Source organism: Phoca vitulina, unplaced genomic scaffold (assembly GCF_004348235.1).
Source record: "Phoca vitulina isolate PV1807 unplaced genomic scaffold, GSC_HSeal_1.0 scaffold4, whole genome shotgun sequence".
NCBI classification, from domain to species: domain Eukaryota; kingdom Metazoa; phylum Chordata; class Mammalia; order Carnivora; family Phocidae; genus Phoca; species Phoca vitulina.
This window is the reverse complement of record NW_022589707.1, coordinates 29,383,914-29,407,894: the sequence shown is the minus strand read 5'-3', so window position 1 is coordinate 29,407,894 and position 23,981 is coordinate 29,383,914. Positions and strand designations below refer to the sequence as shown.

Below are 23,981 nucleotides of genomic sequence, written 5' to 3'. Positions count from 1 at the left end.
TTAAAACATTCTTGTCTGCTAGTAACCTGTAAGTGTCTGTTGACTGCTTACTCTTTTTTTTTTTTTTTAAAGATTTTATTAATTTATTTTTGAGAGAGAGAGAGAGAGAGAGAGAGAGAACAAGTGGGGGGAGGGGCAGAGGGAGAAGCAGGCTCCCCGCTGAGCAGGGAGCCCGATGTGGGACTCGATCCCAGGACCCTGGGATCATGACCTGAGCCGAAGGCAGACGCCTAACCGACTGAGCCACCCAGGTGCCCAGACTGCTTACTCTTTTTTTTAATGTTTACCTTCTTTTTATTGTTTATTATTTTAATTCTAGTAAAGTTAACATACAGTGTTGTATTAGTCTCAGGTGTACAATATAGTGGTTCAACAATTCAATATATCACTCGTTGCTCATCATGATGAGTGTACTCTTAATCCCCTTTACCTATTTCACCCATCCCCCTACCTGCCTACTCTGGTAACCATCTGTTTGTTCTCTGTAGTTACGAGTGCTTTGTATTTGTCTTTTTTCTTTGTTCATTTGTTCTGTTTCTTAATTTTATGTGAGTGAAATCATATGGCATTTTGTCCTCTGACTTATTTCACTTAGCATTATACCTTCTAGATCCATCCATGTTGTTGTAAATGACAAGATTTTATTCCTTTTATAGCTGAGGAATATTCCATTGTGTGTGTGCATACACACACCCACACACACACGTATATACCACATCTTTATCCATTTACCTATCGATGGGCACTTGGGTTGCTTCCATAATTTGGCTATTGTAAATAATGCTGCAATAAACATAGGGGTGCATATATCTTTTCAAAGTAGTGTTTTTGTATTCTTTGGGTAAATAATCAGTAGTGGAATGATAGATCATATAGTGGTTCTTTTTTAATTTTCTGAGGAACCTCCATACTGTTTTTCACAGTAGCTGCACCAGTTTGCATTCCTACCAACAGTGCCTGAGGGTTCCTTTTTTCTCCACATCCTCTCCAATGTTTATTGTTTCTTGTGTTTTTGATTTTAGCCATTCTGACAGGTGTGAGGTGATATCTCATTGTGGTTTTGATTTGCATTTCCTTGATGATGAGTGATGTTGAGCATCTTTTCATGTGTCTGTTGGCCATCTGCATGTCTTTTTTGGAGGAATGTCTGTTCATGCCTTCTGCCTATTTTTTAATTAAGTTATTTGTGGTTTTGTCGTTAAGTTCTTTATATATTTTGGATACTAACCCTTTAAATGATATGTCAGTTGCAAATATCTTCTCCCATTCAGTAGGTTGTGTTTTTTGTTTTGTTGATAATTTCTTTTGCTGTGCAGAAACTTACTTGATGTAATTCCAATAGTCTATTTTTGCTTTTGTTTCCCTTGCCTCAGGAGACATATCTAGAAAAATGTCGTTATGGCCCATGTCAGAGAAATAACTGCCTGTGTTCTTTTCTAGGATTTTTATAGTTTCAGGTCTCACATTGAGGTTTTTAATCCATTTTGAGTTTATTTTTCTGTATGGTGAGAAAGTGGTCCAGTTTCATTCTTTTGCATGTAGCTGTCCAGTTTTCCCAACATTTGTTGAAGAGATTGTCTTTTTCCCATTGCATATTCTTTCCTGCTTTGTTGAAGATTAATTGACCATATAATTATGGGTTTATTTCTGGGCACTCTATTCTGCTCCATTGATCTATGTGTCTGTTTTTGTGCCACTACCATACTGTTTTGATGACTACAGCTTTATAGTATATCTTGATACCTGTGATTGTGATAATTCCAGTTTTGTACTTTTTAAAGATTGTTTTGACTATTTGAGGTCTTTTGTGGTTCCATACAAATTTTAGGATTATTTGTTCTAGTTCTGTGAAAAATGCTATTAGTATTTTGATAGGGATTACATTAAATCTGTGGATTGCTTTGGGTAGTATGCACATGTAAACAGTATTTGTTCTCCCAATTCATGAGCATGGAGTATCTTTCCATTTGTTTGTATCATCTTCAATTTCTTTCACCAGTGTTTTATAGTTGTCAGGTCTTTCACCTCTTTGGTTAAGTGTATTCCTAGGTGTTCTTTTTGGTGCAATTATAAATGAGACTTTTTTCTTAATTTCTCTTTCTGCTACTTCATTATTAGTGTATAGAAATGCGATGGATTTTTGTATATTGATTTTGTATCCTGTGGCCTTACTGAATTCATTTATCAGTTCTAGTAGTTTTTTGGTGGAGTCTACATAGTATCATGCCATCTGCAAATAGTAAAAGTTTTACTTCTTCCTTACCAATTTGGATGCCCTTCATTCCTTTTTCTTGTCTGATTGCTGTGGCTAGGACTTCCTGTTGACTGCTTACTCTTGATAATAGGTCTGAGTCCTCCCCTCTTGATGCCTTAGAATTTTAAAAAATGTATTCTGTATTGTACATAAAAGAACAGTGGAGAGTAAAGTTAAGTTTGTGTTTGTTGAGGGAGTGTATGCCTTTCACTCTATGGTGATTAGGGAGAGGAATTTATCCTTCAGAATTCTCCACAAGTTGAATTGAGCTAGAACTGGGCTGCAGCTTTCATTAGATTAAGTTCACCTTCAGTTAACCCAGTCCCTAATCTCCCATGCTGCATCTGTCAAGAGACTGAACAATTTGATTATTTTAGTGTTTGAACTGGAGTAAGAATTGTGTTTCACTTTTAGTTTGGATTCAAATGTGGTTCCAACTCTGACAATTGTGATGCACAAAGCTACATAAATTCTCTTTGCCTCTAAGTCCGCCTCTACTGCCAGTTTCTTGGCAAAATTCCAGGGCAAGGGGGCATGCTTTTTGGGTCAAGCATTTAATGACCTTTCAGACCCATCTCACCAGCCCACAATATCCTAGAAAGTTCAGCCAGTTTCTTTTTTTCTGCAAAATCTTGTCTATGGCAGCTCCATTTCTAAGTCACCAGCACCCAGACAGGCATGTGTCCCGGGTATAGAAGCTGCTTCAGTCTCTGCTTACTTATGAAGAACTCATCTCTCTTTGGGATTTATTTCACCTAGACTTGCTTGTATATACTACTCTGCAATAGCTCCAATAAATTGTATGTTTATTTTATCTGGAATTTTTCTCATGTTTCCACTGAATCAAAGTTCTTTTGTATTTTATATCCTAACCAGAAGTGGAAGTCAATTTCATGTTTTCATAAAAATGAAATTTATATTCACTTCAAGACAGTGAACACATGCCTTTGTATCTTATCCTCCAGGTCCCATTAAATTACTAGTAAAGGAACAAGTACATGGTACCATCAAGATGTAGAGAAAGGAAGGATCCTTCTCACCAGACCAGTGATTTCAGTACACATCCAGAAGACAAAATAGAAGAGTGTTGAACTGGGGAGCCAGAGAGAAGCAAGCTATAGCCTAGTAGCCTCAAAGAAGATGCTTCTGGGGAGGAACCTCTGACCAGTCCAGGACAACCCCAGAAAGGCTCTAGCACCAAACATCGCCGGGAAATTAAGGGAGGGTCTAAAAATTGGTGATATTAGTGCAATTAATAATTGAAGATCTTTGTATTGACCAGTTGCTCCTCTTGGGTATGTTTATGTGCTTGTTGCCAGGTGTTTGGCCCCTTGACAAAATACTCAAAAAACAAAATAGGTCAGTCAGAGAAAGACAAATACCATATGATTCATTCAAAGAAGTATATCCATCATAAGAGGTGGTTGTGAGGATTTAATGAAATCATGGATACAGAAGTGCTTTGCACAGTGCCTAGAACATAAAAAAACATTCAGTAGATGATAGCCATTGTCATTTTTATTGTTATTGATGAATTAGTTGCTTTATGTAGAAAGGAATCCAAAGGTTAGGTGTTGGAGAAAAAGGAGTATGGTAGAAGAGATATAGTGGATATGGATTACAAATTAAAATCCTCACCCCATTTTCCTTACCAGTACCTATTTGTGTAGAAGAAATCAATGTATGTAAGGACTCCAAAGAACTTAGAAATGTCTATTATAAAATTGTATTAAAATGGCATCCATCTGAAATTTCATATATATAGAAACAAAATTATTTGTTTTGAGAAAATTCATTGTGCTATTTGCATTTCTAAGCCAGAAGACAAAGGATTTCTTTAAAAAAAAAAATTCTCTATAGAGTGTCATTAACATCCACTATTAGGGTTTTCTTCAATGTCCTGGGGTTGGAAGGATAGAACAAATGACCTGCTACAAAAATAAAATTGCTTTAAAGTCTTCTGACTTACACTAAAAATTAATGTAAATCCTGCTTATCAGTACATTGGTATATCTTGATATAAAAATACTTTTACTTTACATGGAGTAAACATTGCTGGCCTAGGAAGATATACCATTTTCCTCTCTAATTCTTGGCATACTACTAAAAATATTCAGTTTGGGGGAATGCCTGGGTGGCTCAGCTGGTTAAGCGTCTGCCTTCAGCCCAGTTCATGATCCCAGGGTCCATCCAGCTCCTTGCTCAACAGGGAGCTTGCTTCTTCCCCTGCTCGTGTGCTCTCTCTCTCTGACAAATAGATAAATCCATCTTTAAAAAAAGAAATCTTCAGTTTGGGATAGATCAATTTTTATAGGTACAGACCAAACAGTAACAACAAAAATTTACTAAAACTGTCTACTTATTCTAATATTTTTAAGTTAATACCTATAAAATGCTGTGAGATCATCACACAAGATGGTCAATTTTATTTTTTAATCAATCAAAATGGTTTTTACGTATTAATATTTAAAAACCTAGTGATGAACCTACAGATTTCAATTTCAAATCAGCTTTGGTCTAAGAATAGCAACAGTACTTCCTAATACACATAAATGTAAATTGCTGTCAACAAAAGTTGCTCAAAGCAATTACTACTTAAGTGTCATTGTTTCATACTTGATGTATTACAACTAGTAAATAGGGAAGATCCCCCAAAAGCGAGATACTTGTAGTTTCCCTAGCTTGTTCTCAATCTTTTTATGTTTATAGGCCAATTTTTTCTGACTTTATAGTCTAGTTGTCACTGATGACCATAGCCAACTTTCTTCTTTGTTCATCACTTTCTTTTAATAATTTCCATTTGTGATAAGTCTCCAATTTGTCTATATGTTTCTAATGGGAAATCAATGAAAGATTCAATATCATATCGGAGTCCGATGAAAATGAACTCAACCAACAAAAAGCTATCTTTTTTGTGACATGAGCTATATTTTCATTGAAACCTGAGTTTTTCCTTCTTTAATCCTGACACTACTTTTTAAAAATGTGAAATGTTTGGGGCACCTGGCTGGCTGAGTCAGTAGAGAGTATGGGACTCTGGATCTTGGGGTTGTGAGTTTGAGCCCCACGTTGGGCATGGTGTTTACTTAATAAAAATATGTTTTAAAAAATGTGAGATGTTTTCCTTTTACTGATTCTGTAATAGTCTTTAGTAATTATTAATTTAATGAGGATCTTGAAATAATATCCACTTAAAATTATAAATAAAATGAAGTAATTTACAATCAAGTTATTCCAATTTCTCCTTAGGATTCTAAATTCACTCAGTCAAAAATATTCTTTTACTACCTCCTATTATGGGGCAAGGCACTCTTCTGGGTAATTGTACACCAGAGTACCAACATGTGTGTTTCTGCCTGAAAAGGGAGGAAGATCTAGTGTGTTTCCAATAGTGGAGATGGTCAAAAGTAATGACAGATCTAACTCCTTTGAGCATTCACTATGAAATATACCTAACAACTTTCTTAAAATCAAACCATTTTCTTCTGGCATACATAATGTTAGCTATCCTCTGTGGAAAGGTAACGTAGAACATTACTTTGAAGGAGACAACTCTAAATGGCAAAGAATACATATAAAAAGGCAGTACCCACAACAGCAAATATATTTAGGCCAAACTTACAAACAAAATGTAGAGTTACAAATAGATTCTAATTTAAGTTACAAATAGATTCTAATGAAGATTTTACTTAAAAAAGATCTACCCACTAATGCATTCAATATAAATGCATTTTAATTAGCAATGCAACTTTTAATAAACTTATGAAAACACTGGTCATAAAAATGGTCTTCTGTACAATTCTGTATTAAGAAGAGCAAGATAGAAAGCTATGCAAAGACAAATCCAAATATCCCAGGGAAGAAGAGTTTAGTCAGAGCAAACTAAAACAAAATTCTTAATGAAATAACAGCCTAACTGAAAAATTATAGGAAGAGAAAGAACTTGGCTCGTTAATTCATCACGGAACAGTATATAGTTTTTTAAAAGATGTTTTTAGGGGGTGGGGTTTTTCTGGTTTCAGCAAGATATATAAGAAAACAAATTAAATCAACATTATGTTGAAAAACATCTCCATGTTAACTATTTCTTAGTGGGGTGATAAAGTTTTGCCCTAAAGTATTCCTATCACTCCCCCAGTAACTCCTTTGTAAACATATGGTATATAAAATGAAAGCCATAAGAAAATTATCCTTACTAATTGTCAGATCTAGTTTTTAATCTTTAAGTTAGAGTAACCAATCAATTTATCCCTCCTATAATGTTCTTTCTCCATATTATATTGTCAGTTACTTTAATGTTTTAAAATGGCTGCTTTAATTTAGGATGCCACCTCTTGTCATTTTATAATTTTTTGTTTGGGAGGGGAATTCATCAAAGTGGATATTCTGTAACTGTGGTTATTAATTGGCTTGAATCACATTTTTAGCTCAGAACTTTTCTGGTCATAGAAAATGAATTATCAGAACACTAGCTTTGTGGCTGTAAAGTCTGCTACCTTTTGAATCTGATTGTTAGTACCATCTTAATACTACTTTATAAAGAATGCAGAATATACCTTTATATTTGGCTTTCTCAGAGTAAAGATATATCCTTTAATTAAAGCTAATTTGCTCAATATTGGCTTGGAAATTTAAAAGATTTTACTTAATACTAATATTTTTGTAGCTATAAGCTCATAATTTTAACACTTGACTTTCCTGCTATACTAATTCTGAATAGTAATGAAACATTAAACTATTTCATTTGGATAATGTTGATATAAATATGTAACCAAATATTGGAAAATTTCAAATCAACCTGCTACCAACCATGAACTCTAATAACACATGGGCATTTTTTATGACTATCACTTTTAATATATTAAAATTATTCAGTCACTTTTTTTGCACATTACATGAAAAATTAATTTTTAAAATTTTATTCAAAGCATTAGGAAAATCATATTCAAAACACAGAAATCATCAGACTGTAACAAGGCTGCATAGATAGTGGTATACGAGTTCCCTGACACTAAGTGACTTCTACCTAACAAAAACTTCAATGTTCAAGTCACCAGGTAGAAAATGGTAGAGGCATTAGGTCCTCTCTCTGAGGCTAGAAAAATGGCTTCAGTGGTGAGAAGTCACACTTTAAACAACAAAGATTAGATTATCCCCTAATTTACTTCTACTCCCCTCTTGTTATTTCTCAGATATGAAAATTTAGAATGTAAGGATTACTGGAAGGGAACAGGGGGTAAATTACCTCTTAGGGGATACCCTGATCAGTGCCCGCTTTAATCAGACAAAACACTGAATTAAGTTTTAAAAATTACAACCACACCATTATGCATAACTAAAATTGCCAACACAAATACTTTTTTTACATAATATATGTATACAAGAAAAAAAATGACCTGTTTTCAATCCTTTGACCTTCAGTAGAAAAAAATGTCATCACTAATGAGAGATCTGAAAGATAATTTTCATGGCAGAGCAGTAATTCCATAGAGATCAAAATCATTTCTGAATAGCGAAAATAGCCTAAATCAATGAGAAATTGCTAAATTTTTAAAAAGTTTACTTTTTGAAAGGGAAGACAATTTATTTGGAAGGAATTTGTAGCTGGAAACATTGTTCATTAAAACATTACCCTGAGAAAGACTCTTAAAATTGCCAGTGCTTTCAGAGCCCCTCCCTCCACCCCAACAACGCAGGAAGGAGCCATTTGTAGGCTTCTAGCCTCTTACAGTTACCTACAGGAAGAATGTTTTGATCTCAACAGTCTTTTGGGCTTTACTACTACACTGGTAATAGGTCACAACCAAGACATCTGAATGGTAGACTATAAGCAAATTTTTGCACTCATTTCAGGCTTCTCCCTTTATCCTTTTTTAAGAAAGAGTTTGTAATTCTTCAAATAGTCTTGGACTCAAACCTGTTGACAAAAAAAAAAATCTTTTTGTAAGCAAATTGGAAATTTTCTTGTAGTAGTAAACAGTCTGGTCTACAATCTCTAATCTATGCCTAGAAAATAAGGCATTATTAATTCTTCATTGGCCACTGCAGAGCATAGACAAGTGTTTTCTTTCTAATCAGAGGCATATGCAAACATTCCTCAAAGTGCAGTTATTTTTAACCTCTGTGATGCATTTACACAGCATCAGCATTTACGACTCCCTACGTACTTGTAGGATAAAATGCTTATTCCCAACATCTTACATACACCATAATTACTTGAGAAAAGACAAAGTGAGAGCAGCTACAGCAGTAGCAAGATGTTTTTCACAAATAAAAATCCATATACAAAAAATGGCAAGTTAGTGGTAACTGGTGGTATGAACTCTCAATAATATTCCACTTTGGGTTCCAAATTAAGATTTGACAAGTTTGAAGCCTTGTCCTGTGTCCAGCACAGTAGGAAGAAACCAACTCATTTTTAATCTTTTCAAACACCTAAAACAACTTTTGCAGATCCAAAAAAGGTTCAGACCGCACAACCAATTTGCCAAATGCACCAGTGGATATGTAATACGAGGAAAGTGTAACATCCAGTGCTTGGCCACATCGCTGCCTGTTGGCAGATGCAGAGTGTAGTCACTCCACCGCTTTGACACACCGTAGACTGCTTTCACAGTGCGTCCCTTTTCAGTCCAGCAGATGTTATTACTGGGGTTGCAGTTATATTCTACCCAGTCCTTTGTAAAGTCACCCAGCTGTGGTGGGTCAGCTTCTTCAATATCTATGGTCTTTGTCATCTCTGCTCCTTGCACCGCAATGTACTGATCATTGATTTTTCTCACTTCTTTCACCCACGGAGTTGAATTCTCACTGTCTAATACGATAATAAGGCGAGAACAGAAGGAGGCATTCTTTTCTCTCCACCATTCTAAAAGTGTGTCAAGGCGCAGTATGTCTCCACCTGTGAACAAAAGAAAATTCAATAGAGTAATAATTTCTGAAGCCTCTTCTTAAGTATAGTTTAAGTTCCTGGAATTAAAGATGTAGGCCAAAAAAATAGATGGAATCTTCCTTTCAAAAGTCTCTTGTCAGATGAGTTTTTTAAAAACAGACTTTCAACTTCAGGTAAAAAAAAAAAAAAATCCTTGTTATATTAAAAAAGGAATAAGTTATAATAAATTAAGAAAATTGTTTTTATGAAGTTAAATTACATATTAAGATCTTCTTCCCACTGCTATCTATGATAGTGTAAAATCTGAAATGACCAAGAGGAATGGAAATAAATTGTGAGGGAGAATTATAATAAAATGGTATTTATAAAGAAATTTTAATGACGAGAAAATGTCTATGATACTAGGAGAAAAAGCATAACATGGAAGTCTATCTATCTTCTTTATGAACAATTAATATTCTTTTATTCATCAGCCTACTATATCTTAGACTCTTGACAATGAAAAAGTTGTTTCATGAATTGTTCTTATACTCATGCTTATCATTTCAGAGCCACTATTTCTTTTTTTTTTAATTTTTTTATTGTTATGTTAATCCCATTACATCATTAGTTTTAGATATAGTGTTCCATGATTCATTGTTTGTGCATAACACCCAGTGCTCCATGCAGAGCGTGCCCTCCTCAATACCCATCACCAGGCTAACCCATCCTCCCACCCCCCCTCCCCTCTAGAACCCTCAGTTTGTTTTTCAGAGTCCATCGTCTCTCATGGTTCTTCTCCTCCTCCGATTTCCCCCCCCTTCATTCTTCCCCTCAGAGCCACTATTTCAATACGTGGTCTCCACGTATTACTAATGTGTTGCTTCACAGAGAGCTCCAGAAGATACCTTTTATTATATGGTAAAATGTTAACTTTTCATTATTGCCAGTTCTCTTCAATTTCTCTGGAGATCAGAGAATGACACAGATTACAAGAGCTATTATACAAAATCCATCTGCCACAAAACATCATTGTCTAACTTGCCTTCTACAACTATTTCAATAAATATTCTAAAAGCACGTTCTACACTAATTCTCTTATATACATGCTCTTTAGATATCAATAAAAGATTTAAAGGGGCATTAAAGCCTTTTCATATGACTATTTCTCTTCTCCTGTTTGGTTTGCTCTGCTTTCTCCTATGAATAGGTTCTATGTTGCATTTGGCTTTTGGCCCAGATGGAAAGTACTTAAATTTATCTCAGCTAACAGCCATCTGATGCAGTTAAAGTAATTGAGACTGCTTTTTAAAGGCTTTGTTTATCTGTGATAAACTGCTTTATAGATTATCTACATTTTTTTCATTTATTTCTCTCTTGTCTTTATCATAATTGTTTTTTACTCTGAAACAAAGAGGCAAAAATAGCCGATTCCATATTATGAAACTCCATAAATGTAAGGAGACTACTACATATTCTAAGAAGTACTGTGAGTAAAGTTAGGTGACATAAGGGCAAATACAGATTTTCTTTCTCACAGTGGTATTTAGTTCTGGACCTGCTCTTAACTTGCTAACTCATGTAAAATCCAGTCATGATGTTTTCTATTTTACAGGTTTTTAGAAAGATATAATTCTCAGAGCTCAAAGCTGTCACGTGGGCTGGAATGGATTAAAGCATTTTCCTCTGAGCAGGAGGGTTCAGTAGTATTTTTGAGTACTATCTGCCTTTGAGGCTATGTCTCTAGCAGCCCAGGGCAGGAACTGACTGAAAGGAAGGCTCAGCCTCTATGCCTGGTTCAACCTGGATACCTCCAAGCGGGCTTGGCGCCTCAAGCTGAGAGAGTATAGAGTTGCTGAATTAGGATGGATGAACCTACCCATCCTGAAGGCAGGGCTACGTGCTTTTTCCATTGTGTTCTACTTTTTAAAATAAAGTCTCCAACAAAGAAAGTTACACCTACAAGAACAAATCTTCTTGGCTAAGAGAGGAATTCTATAATGGTCAACTCATTGGTGACATAGTCAAAAAATATTATAAAGATACCATTCCAGAATGTAATTGCTAGATATTTACCTAAAATATAGTCACACTTTAGAGTTTTTAAATCTTCATAAATTATTGCTAACTCATAGTGAGTGAAAATTTAAGAACACTGATGTATATGTTATTTATCTTGGTGTCTATTATTTTTCCTAGGAAAAGAAAAAGTTGATGTAAATAGTAGTAAACTGTACATCTAGAATTTTTTTCCAAAGCCATCGTTTAAAAGATACTTGAAATAAATTTTTTAAAGATTTAAGAGGAAAAATATAAACTTACTGAAAAATGCTTATATTAATAAATCCTTCATGTAAACATAGAACAAGCTTACTTTTAAAATTACTTTCTTAAAATACTTAAAATAACCAAGGATATATGCATGACCACCAAAATTATGCCTTTTCCCCCCATGTGATTTGGGGAGAGTTCATTATTATAAGCATTACAGTAAGTTTTCAATAATCAATCCTGGGTTATAGGTCTGAATTTCTATTTCTGTGAAGATTTCTGAATTGACCAGAACTTTTTCTTCTGTGCTCTAAGGTCAAGTACACAGAATGCTATACTTTACCTAGAATTAAAATAGCCATAAGGGTTTAAAAAGTTTTCTACATTGACTTATTAAAAAGTTACAGGTCAAGTAAAAGTTTCACAAACTATATTCAAGTAATTTTGATGTGGACTACCTTCTTCGACAGTATTTAGAAAATGGGTGAACAGTGCTAACAAAAATGTCTACTAAACCAGAACGTGATTTTCTCTACCTTAATGGTTTTAGCCTTGGCAGCACATGGTACAATGGGGGACAAAATACACTTTAAGGGGTTAGGCAGATCTGGATTTGAATCATGGTTCCATCACCTACCAGTTTTATGACCACAGATATGTAACAACTTTAGATTTTCATTTTATTCTTTGAAAAATGAAGATGATAGAGGTGATAGTACTTACCTCAAAGTTTTTTAAGTGAAGATTAAATTTAATGTATATAAAGTACCAAGCATAGTAACTGCTTCAAATGTGCCCAATAAATGTTTGCCTTCACTCCTAGACAGCCATTAAGTTATTCAATATTTATTTGCAAAACCAAAAATTACAACAGTATTTTTATGATGAAACCCTCATTACAAATCTAGCATGAAATTAGTGAGACCATGATGGTTTAAAATCATCTCTACTTTAACCCTTAATCATCTCTACTTGGAGTTCTTATGTTGGGAGCTCTACCTCTGTCCTTCCAGAACACTTCTGTTTATATTTGTCCTTGATCTGAGTATCTATTTCTACTTATGTCTATTTTATTATTTGTAGGTGTTCTTAGTATAAAACATCTATAATATTTAAGGAAAAAGCAGGATAGAATTAAGTTCTAAAAGAACTATTTCTAACATAAAATAAGAAAATTACCCCCCTTTTTTTCCCCCCCCATGATTCATTCAATGATCTGTTACTTGAGGATCCCTACTAGGGATCTGCTAGGCTCTGTTCTAGGTGCTAGGCAAATAATTCAAAAAACAAAGCCCATGACTTACATGGTCTCTCTTCTAGTTGGGAAGCCCAAAGAACAAATTTACATATAATATAGGTCTCATTTTACCATTGGCAAGAAGATTTAATATTACCCCCTCATTTTACAGAGGAGAGAATGAAACTGAGAGAAGTTAGTGACAAAAATAACACTGTTGTGACAAAATCAGGACCAGAACCAAGGTCTCCTGACCTAAGAGCTACTCCCACCACATTATCTCACTTGCTGTTTAAACTCCTGGTGAGCTTTCTAACTTAAATAAAACTGCACATGTGCAGAACTATTGAAATCAGCATCCATAACATTTAAAGACTTAGAAGTACTAGTCAAGTTAATCAGCTTCTGAAAAATGTAACTATATTTAATAATTCTGAAAATACATTAAAGGGAAACTGATAATGTCTCAGAGTAAGCAGATTTTTTTCTTCCAACTAAGACATAATTCTCAAAACCTTTAGAGATTACTAATACTATGCTAAACAGGTATGCTAGAGAAAAACAAAAGTCATCTGTATACTTAGTAAACTGTGAAGTAGAAACTTGAGACTTTTGGAAATTTAATGTTTCAGTGTGAAGGGTAGACTTCCATAAATAGGTTTATCTTCGTAACAGTTAAATTGCCGGAGGTGCATTTACCTGCAAGAGCCCACTCTCCTGTGCCATGGGTGTGCCCGCTGTAATACAAAACATACGTATCATGTCTAGGTCCATCCACAGTCCGAAGTTCAAGGAAAGATTTCAGTTTGGAATGTAGAGTATCAAAAGACAGTCCACTTGTGGAATAGTCACATCCATAGGTCTCAATCATATGATATGCAAAAAATCTTTGGATAGCATTGAGCATGCCAGTAGACCTCAAATTTAACTCCTGTACATGTTCTGGGGGAAGAAGTGTTGGCTGACCATCAGGACTGAAGAAAAAAAAAATTATTTTGGTGTTTAAAGAGTGTCATTCTATGTCACATTCTTATTCTTCATTTATAATTATCTCAGCATCATAACAGTTGCTGACAACTAAATGGCAGAATTTTTTTAAATCCTCTTTTCTAAAGTGCTAAGAATTAAGCTTGAACATCGAAGCTTAGTTTCTAAAAGTTGTATTTCTATATAACTTTTATATAGCCAATAAAATAATCACCAAACTGAAAGCTGGGAAAAGATCTCCAAAAGTAGATAATACTATTCTTTGTTCTGTATTCATACTCTTTTACCAAATGACAGATATTGAATAAGACTTTCTAAAAGCAAGATCATACTGATTTTACCCCGTGCTTCAAGAACACCCAGGTGAGAATTATAATGAAAGAACTTTTTTTCCTTGACAAAAAAATTTTAACAAAACATGGAAGCAATGTTTTATATTTCTATATTGAAAAAGACAGTCTTTATAAAGTTGCATTCAAGTTCTACTAACTTAAGGAACATAAATGACAGAGGAAATTGTTAGTAAATGACATTTTGAAAAGGTTATTAAAATTTAGGCCCACTGCCTTATACTACTGAACACTAAGTGAAGACAGACCTGATCCTAGAACAAATGTAAAATGCTACTGTAGTAAAGATGAAAAACCATGTCTTAAAGCTAGCAGAATCAAAATATCAATATTGAGCAAGAAAAAAAATCATCACTCCTATCCAGAAAAGGAATTTCTTGCAGTAGTTTTGAAAACCTCATTATTTTCCTTCATATATTATCAGTACTATTCTAATGACACCAGTTTTCATCAAAATAAGAAGACACTTTGTTCTCTATTTGTAACATTTAGCAGTCACAAACAGTAAAAGAATAAGCAATGTATTAACAAAAATCAGAATAAAAATCTGTGCAAATTACTATTTCCACGTATTCTCCCTGCTAAACTGTCACATCTTACTTTATGGGAGCCTCTTAAATCTATTTCTTTTACTCCTCGTAAGAATTTGCAGCTCTTTATAAAGCCTTCAACATGAAGGAAAATATTTACTACAAATAGTCTGTTTTGGTTTTTATGTCAAAGATTTGAAATAAAAAATTTATTTCAAGTCTTCCCCCTCCCCCACCCCAAAAACCACCAAGGATAATCAAAATTTATTAACAGCAAAGATTGATTTTTTTCTATTTCAAAGGTACTTACTATAAAAAAATTTTTAATGTGGCAATATTTACAGATTCAAAAAGATTTGCCACACATTTAGGGACAAAATTATTTTGGAATAAAACTACAATGAAACAAATACATGTTTAACTTCATTCCCAATTTTTTGTATGACATTTTCCAGTAAGCAGAGTATTTTTACATTCATATTCTCATTAGCTCTTCATAATGTTCCTCTGAGATGGGAAGACTAGGTATTGTCGTTTGCATTTTTTTGAGGGGGGAGGGGCAAAGGGAGAGGGAAAGAGAGAATCTTCAGCAGGCTCCATGCCCAGTGCAGAGCCCAACGTGGGGCTCGATCTCACCACCCTAAGATGATGACCTGAGCTGAAAACCAGAGTCGGACACTTAACCAACTGAGCCCCTGTCGTTGGCATTTTAGGTAAAAACACTGAAGTTCAGAGAAGTTATGATTTGCTTAGGGTAACACAGAACTAGCATTTAGGACTCTCAGGTCCAGTATACATACTATTAAATTTCACCATGTTGTTTCACAGGACATTTTCTTAAACAAGATAACCTTTTCTAAAGAAAGGGTAGGACCTTTCCTTAGAACCATTATTTGTATTTTCTGATTTTTAGCTAAGTATAAGCTAATCACATTCATCAAAAAAATATTTAAATTGAATCCTGAAGATTATATCATTATGCAGAGTAAATAAAAGTTTTTAAACATTTGGCATAAATGAAAAAAACTGCAAGAGCATTATATTTTGAAAATACTATACCTTTGAAAAAAATGAGCTATCACATTTTATATTCAAATTCATACAAATATTAGGAAAATGTTGAGTAAAATAGTCACTACTAATTATACTAGATTACTGTACCTGCAGAAGTTGGTGGGAATCACAATAGCATATCCAACAGATGTTCCTCCTAAACAGTTACCCAATTCATGGAAGAGTCCATGAGCCATGGATTCCAATGGTAAAACTATCAGAAACATGCTCAAGAAGATTCCATTTGTTGGCTAAAAGAAATTTAAAACAGCATATTTATACAGTGTGTGTGACTGCACTTACGTGTGTGCATATGTACATATACATACATTTGCCCCTACTTCCAAAAAAGATAAAAAGAACAATTAATAACCTAAAAACAATTACAAGCTGGAGCAGAGAAGTATATATGGATGAGCAATGAAACCTAAATTAATCTGGAAGCTTCTTGGAAGTTGTGGCAAAACAAATACAGCACATCATATTTTTTTAATTTGCCAGGTAACATCCTACCCAAACTAAAAAACAAAACCCTCTTGCTATGACAGAAAAATCCAGAAAACAAATCCTTTCCTGTTAAAACATATTCTAAATCATTTTTCAAATAACATACTCATTTATCAGAAAAGTTACTTTAGAAAGGGCTCATTTTTTTTCCTGTGAAAAGTCCAAAATTAAATAAAATCTTACAGAAATCTTAAGATTCTAAAGCTATCAAAATGAATCCCATTCTTATATTTAAACTTTTAATAAACTTTTCCTTTGAAAAGCTCTAGACTCCGTAAATTCAAAGTTGTAAAAAAAAAAAAAAATGAGTGTGTGTATACATATGTATTATATACATAAAGGGCATCTAAGCATCCTAAAAGCAGAAGAGAAAAAGGGAAGCAGAAAAACCCAGAAAAAATAAAGGATCCATTTAAGTGAAAAGAAAATGGAATGATAATCACTCAGTACTGATCTATAGCTTCACAATACTAATATTATTCCATATTCTTTGTTTTGCTACTGCACATAGTATATGGTTATGTGCTTCTGTGCATGAACATGCATTTTTCTAATGCTAAGAGATGGCTGATTCCTTCAGAATTTTAATAAAAAATAGGTGATTCCCATAATGGAAAAATGGATATAATGCCCTATTTTGGGGACATTGTTTGCTATCAATTGCATAAAATACAGTACATGCTCAATTTAGAAACATTAGAAAATACAATTAAAAGAGATAAGTGATTAAAATCATTGCAAGTACTGTCCTCCACACATTTTAAAATATTCTGACTTCAGATAATATATATTGTTTATCAAAGGAAAATGTTCTGTACACTAATACATTGTAAGCCTATTAATATAATGCTAATCATTTGTAAAGAATGGCATTCTTATATGTATAAAATTTTAACTAGCTGATCCCTTATTATTGCTATTTAGATTCCATTTAATTTTCTATTTTAATAAAACCAGAATAAGTATTGAGTTCTCTTATTATTTCAAATCCCTTTGTTAATTTGAGTTTCATCTTTGGTGAAGTGTTAAATATTTTACTCATTTTTCCATGGGGCTGCCTTTTTATTGATTTATAGCTTTGTTTTGCTCTCAGTATATTTAAGACTTTTGTGGGTTGTATGACAAATGATTCCCCCCATGCCTTTTTTTTTTTTTTAGCATGGTTTTTTAAAAAAGATTTTATTCATTTCTTTGAGAGAGAGTGTACATGCACAGGTGGAAAGGCGGAGGGGGAGGGAGAAGCAGACTCCAAGCTAAGCGCAGAGCACAACTAGAGGCTTGATCTCACGACCCTGAGGTCACGACCTGAGCCGAATCCAAGTCTGACATTTAACCGAGACACCCAGCTGCCCCTTGCTTAACATGTTTTTAATTGTAATGTCACTCTGTGTAAGTTAAAGAAATCTTCCTCTACCCAAAGGTCAAAAAGATTATTTTACATTACCCTTGAAAGGCTTTATTGTTTTGCCCTTCACATTTTTAGGCCTACAATCCAAATGTAATTGATTTTTGTTTATGGTCCAACTCCATTTTTTCTAACTCAATTACCAATCACTGAGAATCTCAACCATTCCACACTGCTCTACAGTGCCGTCTTTGCCATAAATCAAGTATTATGGGATTTGTTTTTATACTCTATACTGTTCCATTGGTCTGTTTGTTCTTTCAAATACTTCCTTTGGCCTTTATTTCCTCCTTTCTTTTGGGACTCCAATAAAATAGAGATCTTCTCACTGTATCATCCTCTTTGAGTCTTAGTCTTCTGTATTTTCCCTATTTTTCTTTTGTGCTCCTTCTTGTATAGCTTCTGAAATTTATCTTCCAATTCACTAATGTTCACTTCAGCTTTATCTGTTAGTCTTGCACACTGAATTAATTTCAGGTATTTTATTTTCTGATTCTAAAACTTGTTCTTTTTCAAATCTGCCTTGTCACTATTTTATAGTTTCCAACTTCCTACCATTATATACTATCTTTGCTTTTATTATTTTCAACTTGGTAAATATGGTTTACTCTCTTTGATAATTCCAGTATCTCAAGATTTTCTGGTCATCTCTTGTCTGTTGGTCCTGCTGCTTATTGCTCTTGATGCCGTGTGTGTATGTGTACCTGGTTATATTTATGAGCTGAACATTGTATGCAAAAATACACACGTGTGCATATATGTGTGTGCATATATATGTATATACATATGTATATATCATTATCCTAGGCCTGAAATTAGTCCTATAACTACATCACACACACACACACACACACACACACACACACACACACACGACTAATTTCAGGCCTAGGATAATGATACCTTTCTCCAAGAGTTTTGTTTGGTTCTTCCAGGGAGCTGGGGGCATTACAACTCAGTATCTTAATACAGGTTTGACCACTTAATCCAGGTCAGATCACTCACAGGACACAAGGTCAGGATGCAAATTCATGACAGTGCTGTCTTGGACACGGTTCCACCCTTTTCTTTCAGTGTGTTATCTTAAAATGGGAGGTAATTTACCAGAGACCCCACCTCTGAAGTCCTGGGCTTTGATTTTTGCTCCTCTTGATGGCACTAGAAGTGCAGCTCAGCTTTAAACCTTCCTTCCTCTGTTTTAAACATGTCCACAGGGCACAGTGTTTGCTACTATCCCAGAAAGTCTGATATGTATTTTCATTTATTCAAGTCTTCTTTCAAAACCTTAAGTGGAGTTTATATATCTTTGTAAAAATGTCTTAAGTTTCTTTTAAACCTTTTTCATTTTATGCTTGTTGTATGAATGGAATGACTTCCATTACATTTTCTGATTATGGACTTACAGGATATTGACTTTTGTATATTTACATGTTGTTATTTGCCACCTAAATGCATTAAAAATACTATACACCATTTATTTCTTCTTATACTACCTACATCCTACAATTCCAAGAAAATTTAGTTTTTATCGTGGCTAGGTTTTAATGATAACTATCCACAAAATCAACCTTTTATGACAGAGTTTAGAATGTTAAAGATGCAGCATAATTCTCACAACTGTTACTATAGCATTTTCAGTTGATTTTCCAGTTAACTCTTAGGTTTGCCAGGTAATCATCTTACCTACAAATACTAATAATTTCAATACTTTCTTTTTCTATACCTTCTATTGCATATGTTGCTCCAGGATAACAAAAAATCTTTTGTTTTTAGGGGTTTAATTGGTCAAAGGATTACTTCTACATTATGCCAGCCATTCATATAAAAGAATTACTTAATACCATAACCAATATGACAACTTTATTATTTCTACCTTTAACTTTACATAAACAGTACTTTTCTGATCAAGATAGCAATGTAAGAAACTAAATAACTCACTATAATTTATAGCAAGGGTCACAAAAGCCTTCAGGGGCCAGAAAAGTGGTATGTGAAGCAGCTGTGATAAACAGTGGTAAGGATTCTAAAGGAAAGTGCACTGCTGCCTAAAGGCATACATTTTTTTTAAAAGGCATTTGTAAAAACTTATTGAAGTATAATTGACATACAATGTTATACTGGTTTCAGGTGTACAACATAGTGATTCAACAATTCCATACACTACTCAGTGCTCACCACGGTTAAGTGTAGTCACTATACAACGTTATTACAATATTATTCATATTTCCTATGCTGTATTTTCATCTCTGGAAGTTTGTACCTCGTAATCCCTTTCATCTCTTTTGCCCATCATCCCACCCACCTCCCCTGTGGCAACTACCAGTTTGTTCTCTATATTTAAGAGTTTGTTAGTTTTGTTTAGATTCCACATATAAGTGAAATCACATGGTATTTGCATTAAAGGCACATATTTTTAAAAAAATGTTCGGGCTAGATAAGCTGGTCTACTCAATCTTACAGGCATGTTTGTTTGTTTGTTTGTTTATTTATTTTGCTATACAGACATAATTACAGGATTTAAAAAATAGAATTACAAAAAAAATAGCACCCTCTTAAAAAAAAAAAAAAGTCCCTGCACGTTATTCCAAAAATTAGGATAGTTTCTAGCAGCAAAACTGAGAAGTTCAGGTTTGTACACAGACTTTCTGTACTAAGAGTTACTAGGAAATTTCATGACATAGATATATAAAGATAATTCATAAGCAAGGAATTTGATATTCTAGAGTGGGGAACTAAATTTTGACATGTAAATTGTAATAGAATGTTGTACCATGAAAAAATGTTAACTTTTCATTTTGTTTAATCAAACCATTTTCCTTTAAGACTATTTATTAACTTGATGTCTCCTCATCTTTCCTATTTCTTAAAGACAATGGAAATTTCCATTTCTGAAAGTGCCCCAGAAATATTTAAATTTGGCCCTACTTATCAAATTATGTCAAGGGTACAGACTAGCCTTTCTTTAAATATTCATATGGACACAATACCAATGGTTATTACTGACTTCTGTATTACCTTAAAGAATTTTATAAACCAGGGCACCTGGGTGGCTCAGATGGTTAAGCGTCTGCCTTCGGCTCAGGTCATGATCCTAGGGTCCTGGGATCGAGCCCCACATCAGGCTCCTGGCTCAGCAGGGAGCCTGCTTTTCCCTCTCCCTCTGCCTCTCTCCCTGCTCATGCTTTCTCTAACTCTGTGTCTCAAATGAATAAATAAAATCTTAAAAAAAAAAAAAACTATTAAAAAAAAAAGAATTTTACAAACCTACTAAGATTTTTTGTGAAATTAAAATATCCTAATTTTACCATTAGAAAAAAGCATTGCATTAATGTAGTTCACTGCTAAATTATAAACTATTTAATGATAAACTTCAATTGCAAATTAGTCTGTACATGACTCAAGTTGGAAGCCTTATTAAATAATTTAAAATTCCAATTAAAATGTTAACGGATAGTGGTGTTATTCAATACTCTCACATCAGTTATACAACACTGAATGGTAATATTTAATAGGACTAAATAAGCAGATATTCGGAGTTACTGATAATTCATATATAACAGATCTGTTATTTTTATAATCTTAGAAAATTGATAATTTTATGTTAATTTTTAAAAGTCAAATTTAACAGAGAAAATGTTAAATATTTGTATTAGGTTATCAAGATAACATACACAAACAACAGTGAGCAGTTCGGCAACACAAAAAAATTAGCAATCTTAACTGAACAGATGGTAAATATGTCCAGGGGGAGAAAAAATAAATTTAGGATGTTTTATCCACTTGCCACTTTCAGAAAGCTTCAATTTTACTGGCATGCAAACATTTACAGCTTTCATTTGACTTTGGTGTACTCCTTATATTTTAAACAATTCCCTGTAATAAATATGATCAACTTACCTAATCAAAACAATTAAGTGTAGGTACTTTTTCTTCCTCCATTTCTCCAAATCACTGTAAGCTCACTATCAAACTATAGGACATGATGCAAATTTCAAAGTAGACAGAATCTGAACATACTAGCAGACCAATAAACAACTCTAAGTAATATCCTTTGTAGAAAAGTAGTTACTAGCTATTCTCTGTTCAGCTGGGCTTTCAAGTCATAGTCAAAACATTCAACACTTTCATATCATAAAATTTCTCAGATAATAGGAACAAAATCTCTATGCAATATACAGAATCAAAGTTGGAATTTCATATTTAAAAATCTGGCATTTACCTAAGAGATAAAATTATTGTTTAGAAGTATTTTTGTATGAGTCATCTTAAGTAAACCAGTTTGGGAAAGAGTATACATGGAAGTCTAAAGAAAATGAAGTCCAACTAAGAAACAGAATATATAAATGTATATTACACAGCAATATATAAATGAAGGTATTATACTCTTTAATGTGAGAAACCCATATTTAAGAAACAATGGGCAGCCTCCAAAAATTTGCTCAGTAGAGGAAATTTTAAGAACATTAGGAAAATCGGAGGGGGAGACGAACCATGAGAGACTATGGACTCTGAGAAACAAACTGAGGGTTCTAGAGGGGAGGGGGGTGGGGGGATGGGTTAACCTGGTGATGGGTATTAAAGAAGGCACATACTGAATGGAGCACTGGGTGTTATGCACAAACAATGAATCATGGAACACTACATCAAAAACTAATGATGTAATGTATGGTGATTAACATAAAAAAAAAACAACATTAGGAAAGCTACCTCACAGTTTTAAAGTCAAGTGATTTCTTTATACAGAGGCAATAGGGTCTAGTGCCAAGGACTTAAGCTTTGGAGTCAGACTCTGGTTCAGTCCTAGCTCAGCCATTTACCATCTGTGAGTACATGAGCAAATTAATTAACCTTTTGAGTCACAATCTATAAAAGGGGACTACTATTTAGTGAGCCTGTAGTATAGATTAGAAATATGTGAATATGGCTAGCACCATAAATGGTAGCTGTAATTTGCAGTGAAGCATTTTTAAATCGAAATGGAAGTCATGAGCAAGACAATAAAAAGCTAAATGATTATTACTGTATAGGAAATACTGATGCAGAGTTAAAGCTCTAGTAAATGTATTAGAAATCTTTTTTTCTTCTTTTGAGTAATCTCAAACTACAGATAGCAAAACCAGACATTTTTTAGATGACAATCCTGGTAAAGGCGAAACAACAGTGGTATGGAAATCAAACTCAGGAAGTCTACTGAATTTTACTTTTCCTGTGGGCAGAATAAAGAGGTTACATCAAATAATCTCTATCCTCGTTTCCAACTCTAAAAATATATGGAACTAAGTAAAGTGGTTAAGAGCTGTGAAGGCAGATTGCCTGGATTCATACCAGCTCTGCAGCCTTGAGCAAGTTTCCTAATCTCTCACGCATGTTTCTTATTTATGAAATGGGAATAATAATGGTACCTATCTCAGAGTGTCAGGAGGATTAAGTAAACACAGAAAGTACACAGAATGGTGTAGAGCACACAGAAAACAGTTAATAAATGGTAAATCTTATTAAATGGAAAAAATTCTCTACGGTCATTAAAATTTTTAAAAGTTGGGAAATCATCTGGGGAAAAAAGAAAAACCTTGTTTTTACTTCAAGAAAAACAAATTAGGACCATTGTTGGTCTTTTAGAAAAAAAAGTACTCCTGTTTCATAGTGTTCTGGCAGAAATGATAAAACATCAAATTAAAAGAATGCCTTCAAGCTAAAAAGAATTAGTGTCCCCCCTCTCTCATCTAGACTAAAATAGCTCAAAACTTTAGAAAATGAAACAAAACAAAAAATTATGAAACATGTGCACTTCTAGTTTTGGCAGATTTGAAAACTCCCTGCTCCCCATGCCAAGTGAAGTAATATGGCTGATCCTGCCATCTTGCTAGAAATGAAAATGCTACATCTGTGGATTTCATCCCTTCATTGGATGTGAGGCTGATCTTGTTCCATCTGTCACACTCAGTGATTGCCATTGCTTGCCCTATAGAGAAATCAACGGATTATGGTTTTTCTGGTTTGGGTCAAAAGGCTTCTACAAAAAGTTACATCATACTCCCATGGAATCTGCAAATGACAAGGTTGGCAAGGAAAGGCATATAAATCTCATGTGAATGATACTGGAAAGAATCTCTAAACCTAAGAGTGAGCCATGGGGTATACTTCCTTGGGTATCTGGATGCTTTCCTCCTCTTTTATCTTTATATGAATTATCAATTATCACAATTTCTGAAAAGCCTATAGCTGAGCAATAATACTAGTACCAAATGCTGTGGTACTAAGTCTGTCTTATTGACTTATTAAAAAAAAAAAAAAGGGCGCCTGGGTGGCTCAGTTGGTTAAGCGACTGCCTTCGGCTCAGGTCATGATCCTGGAGTCCCTGGATCGAGTCCCGCATCGGGCTCCCTGCTCAGCAGGGAGTCTGCTTCTCCCTCTGACCCTCCCCCCTCTCATGTGCTTGCTCTCTCTCATTCTCTCTCTCAAATAAATAAAAAATCTTTCAAAAAAAAAAAAAAAAAAAAAAAAAAAAAAAAAAAA

The 23,981-nt window shown here is 34.0% G+C and overlaps 1 protein-coding gene across 4 annotated transcripts in view; it reads right to left on the bottom strand.

The window, feature by feature from the left end:
- Positions 1–5,312: 5,312 nt before the first annotated feature.
- Positions 5,313–23,981, bottom strand: part of TMEM168 (transmembrane protein 168) — a 31,027-nt gene continuing 12,358 nt past the window's right edge. For 3 of the 4 annotated variants that reach the window (XM_032401741.1, XM_032401740.1, XM_032401742.1), the window contains exons 3-5: positions 15,662–15,804; positions 13,333–13,607; positions 5,313–9,155 (exon numbers count right to left, since the gene is read on the bottom strand). In XM_032401741.1, coding sequence (XP_032257632.1) covers positions 8,608–9,155; positions 13,333–13,607; positions 15,662–15,804 — 966 coding nt within the window. In that variant the 3' untranslated portion in view covers positions 5,313–8,607. The remainder of the gene's footprint in view (positions 9,156–13,332; positions 13,608–15,661; positions 15,805–23,981) is intronic. The other variant, XM_032401743.1, reaches the window with a different exon arrangement.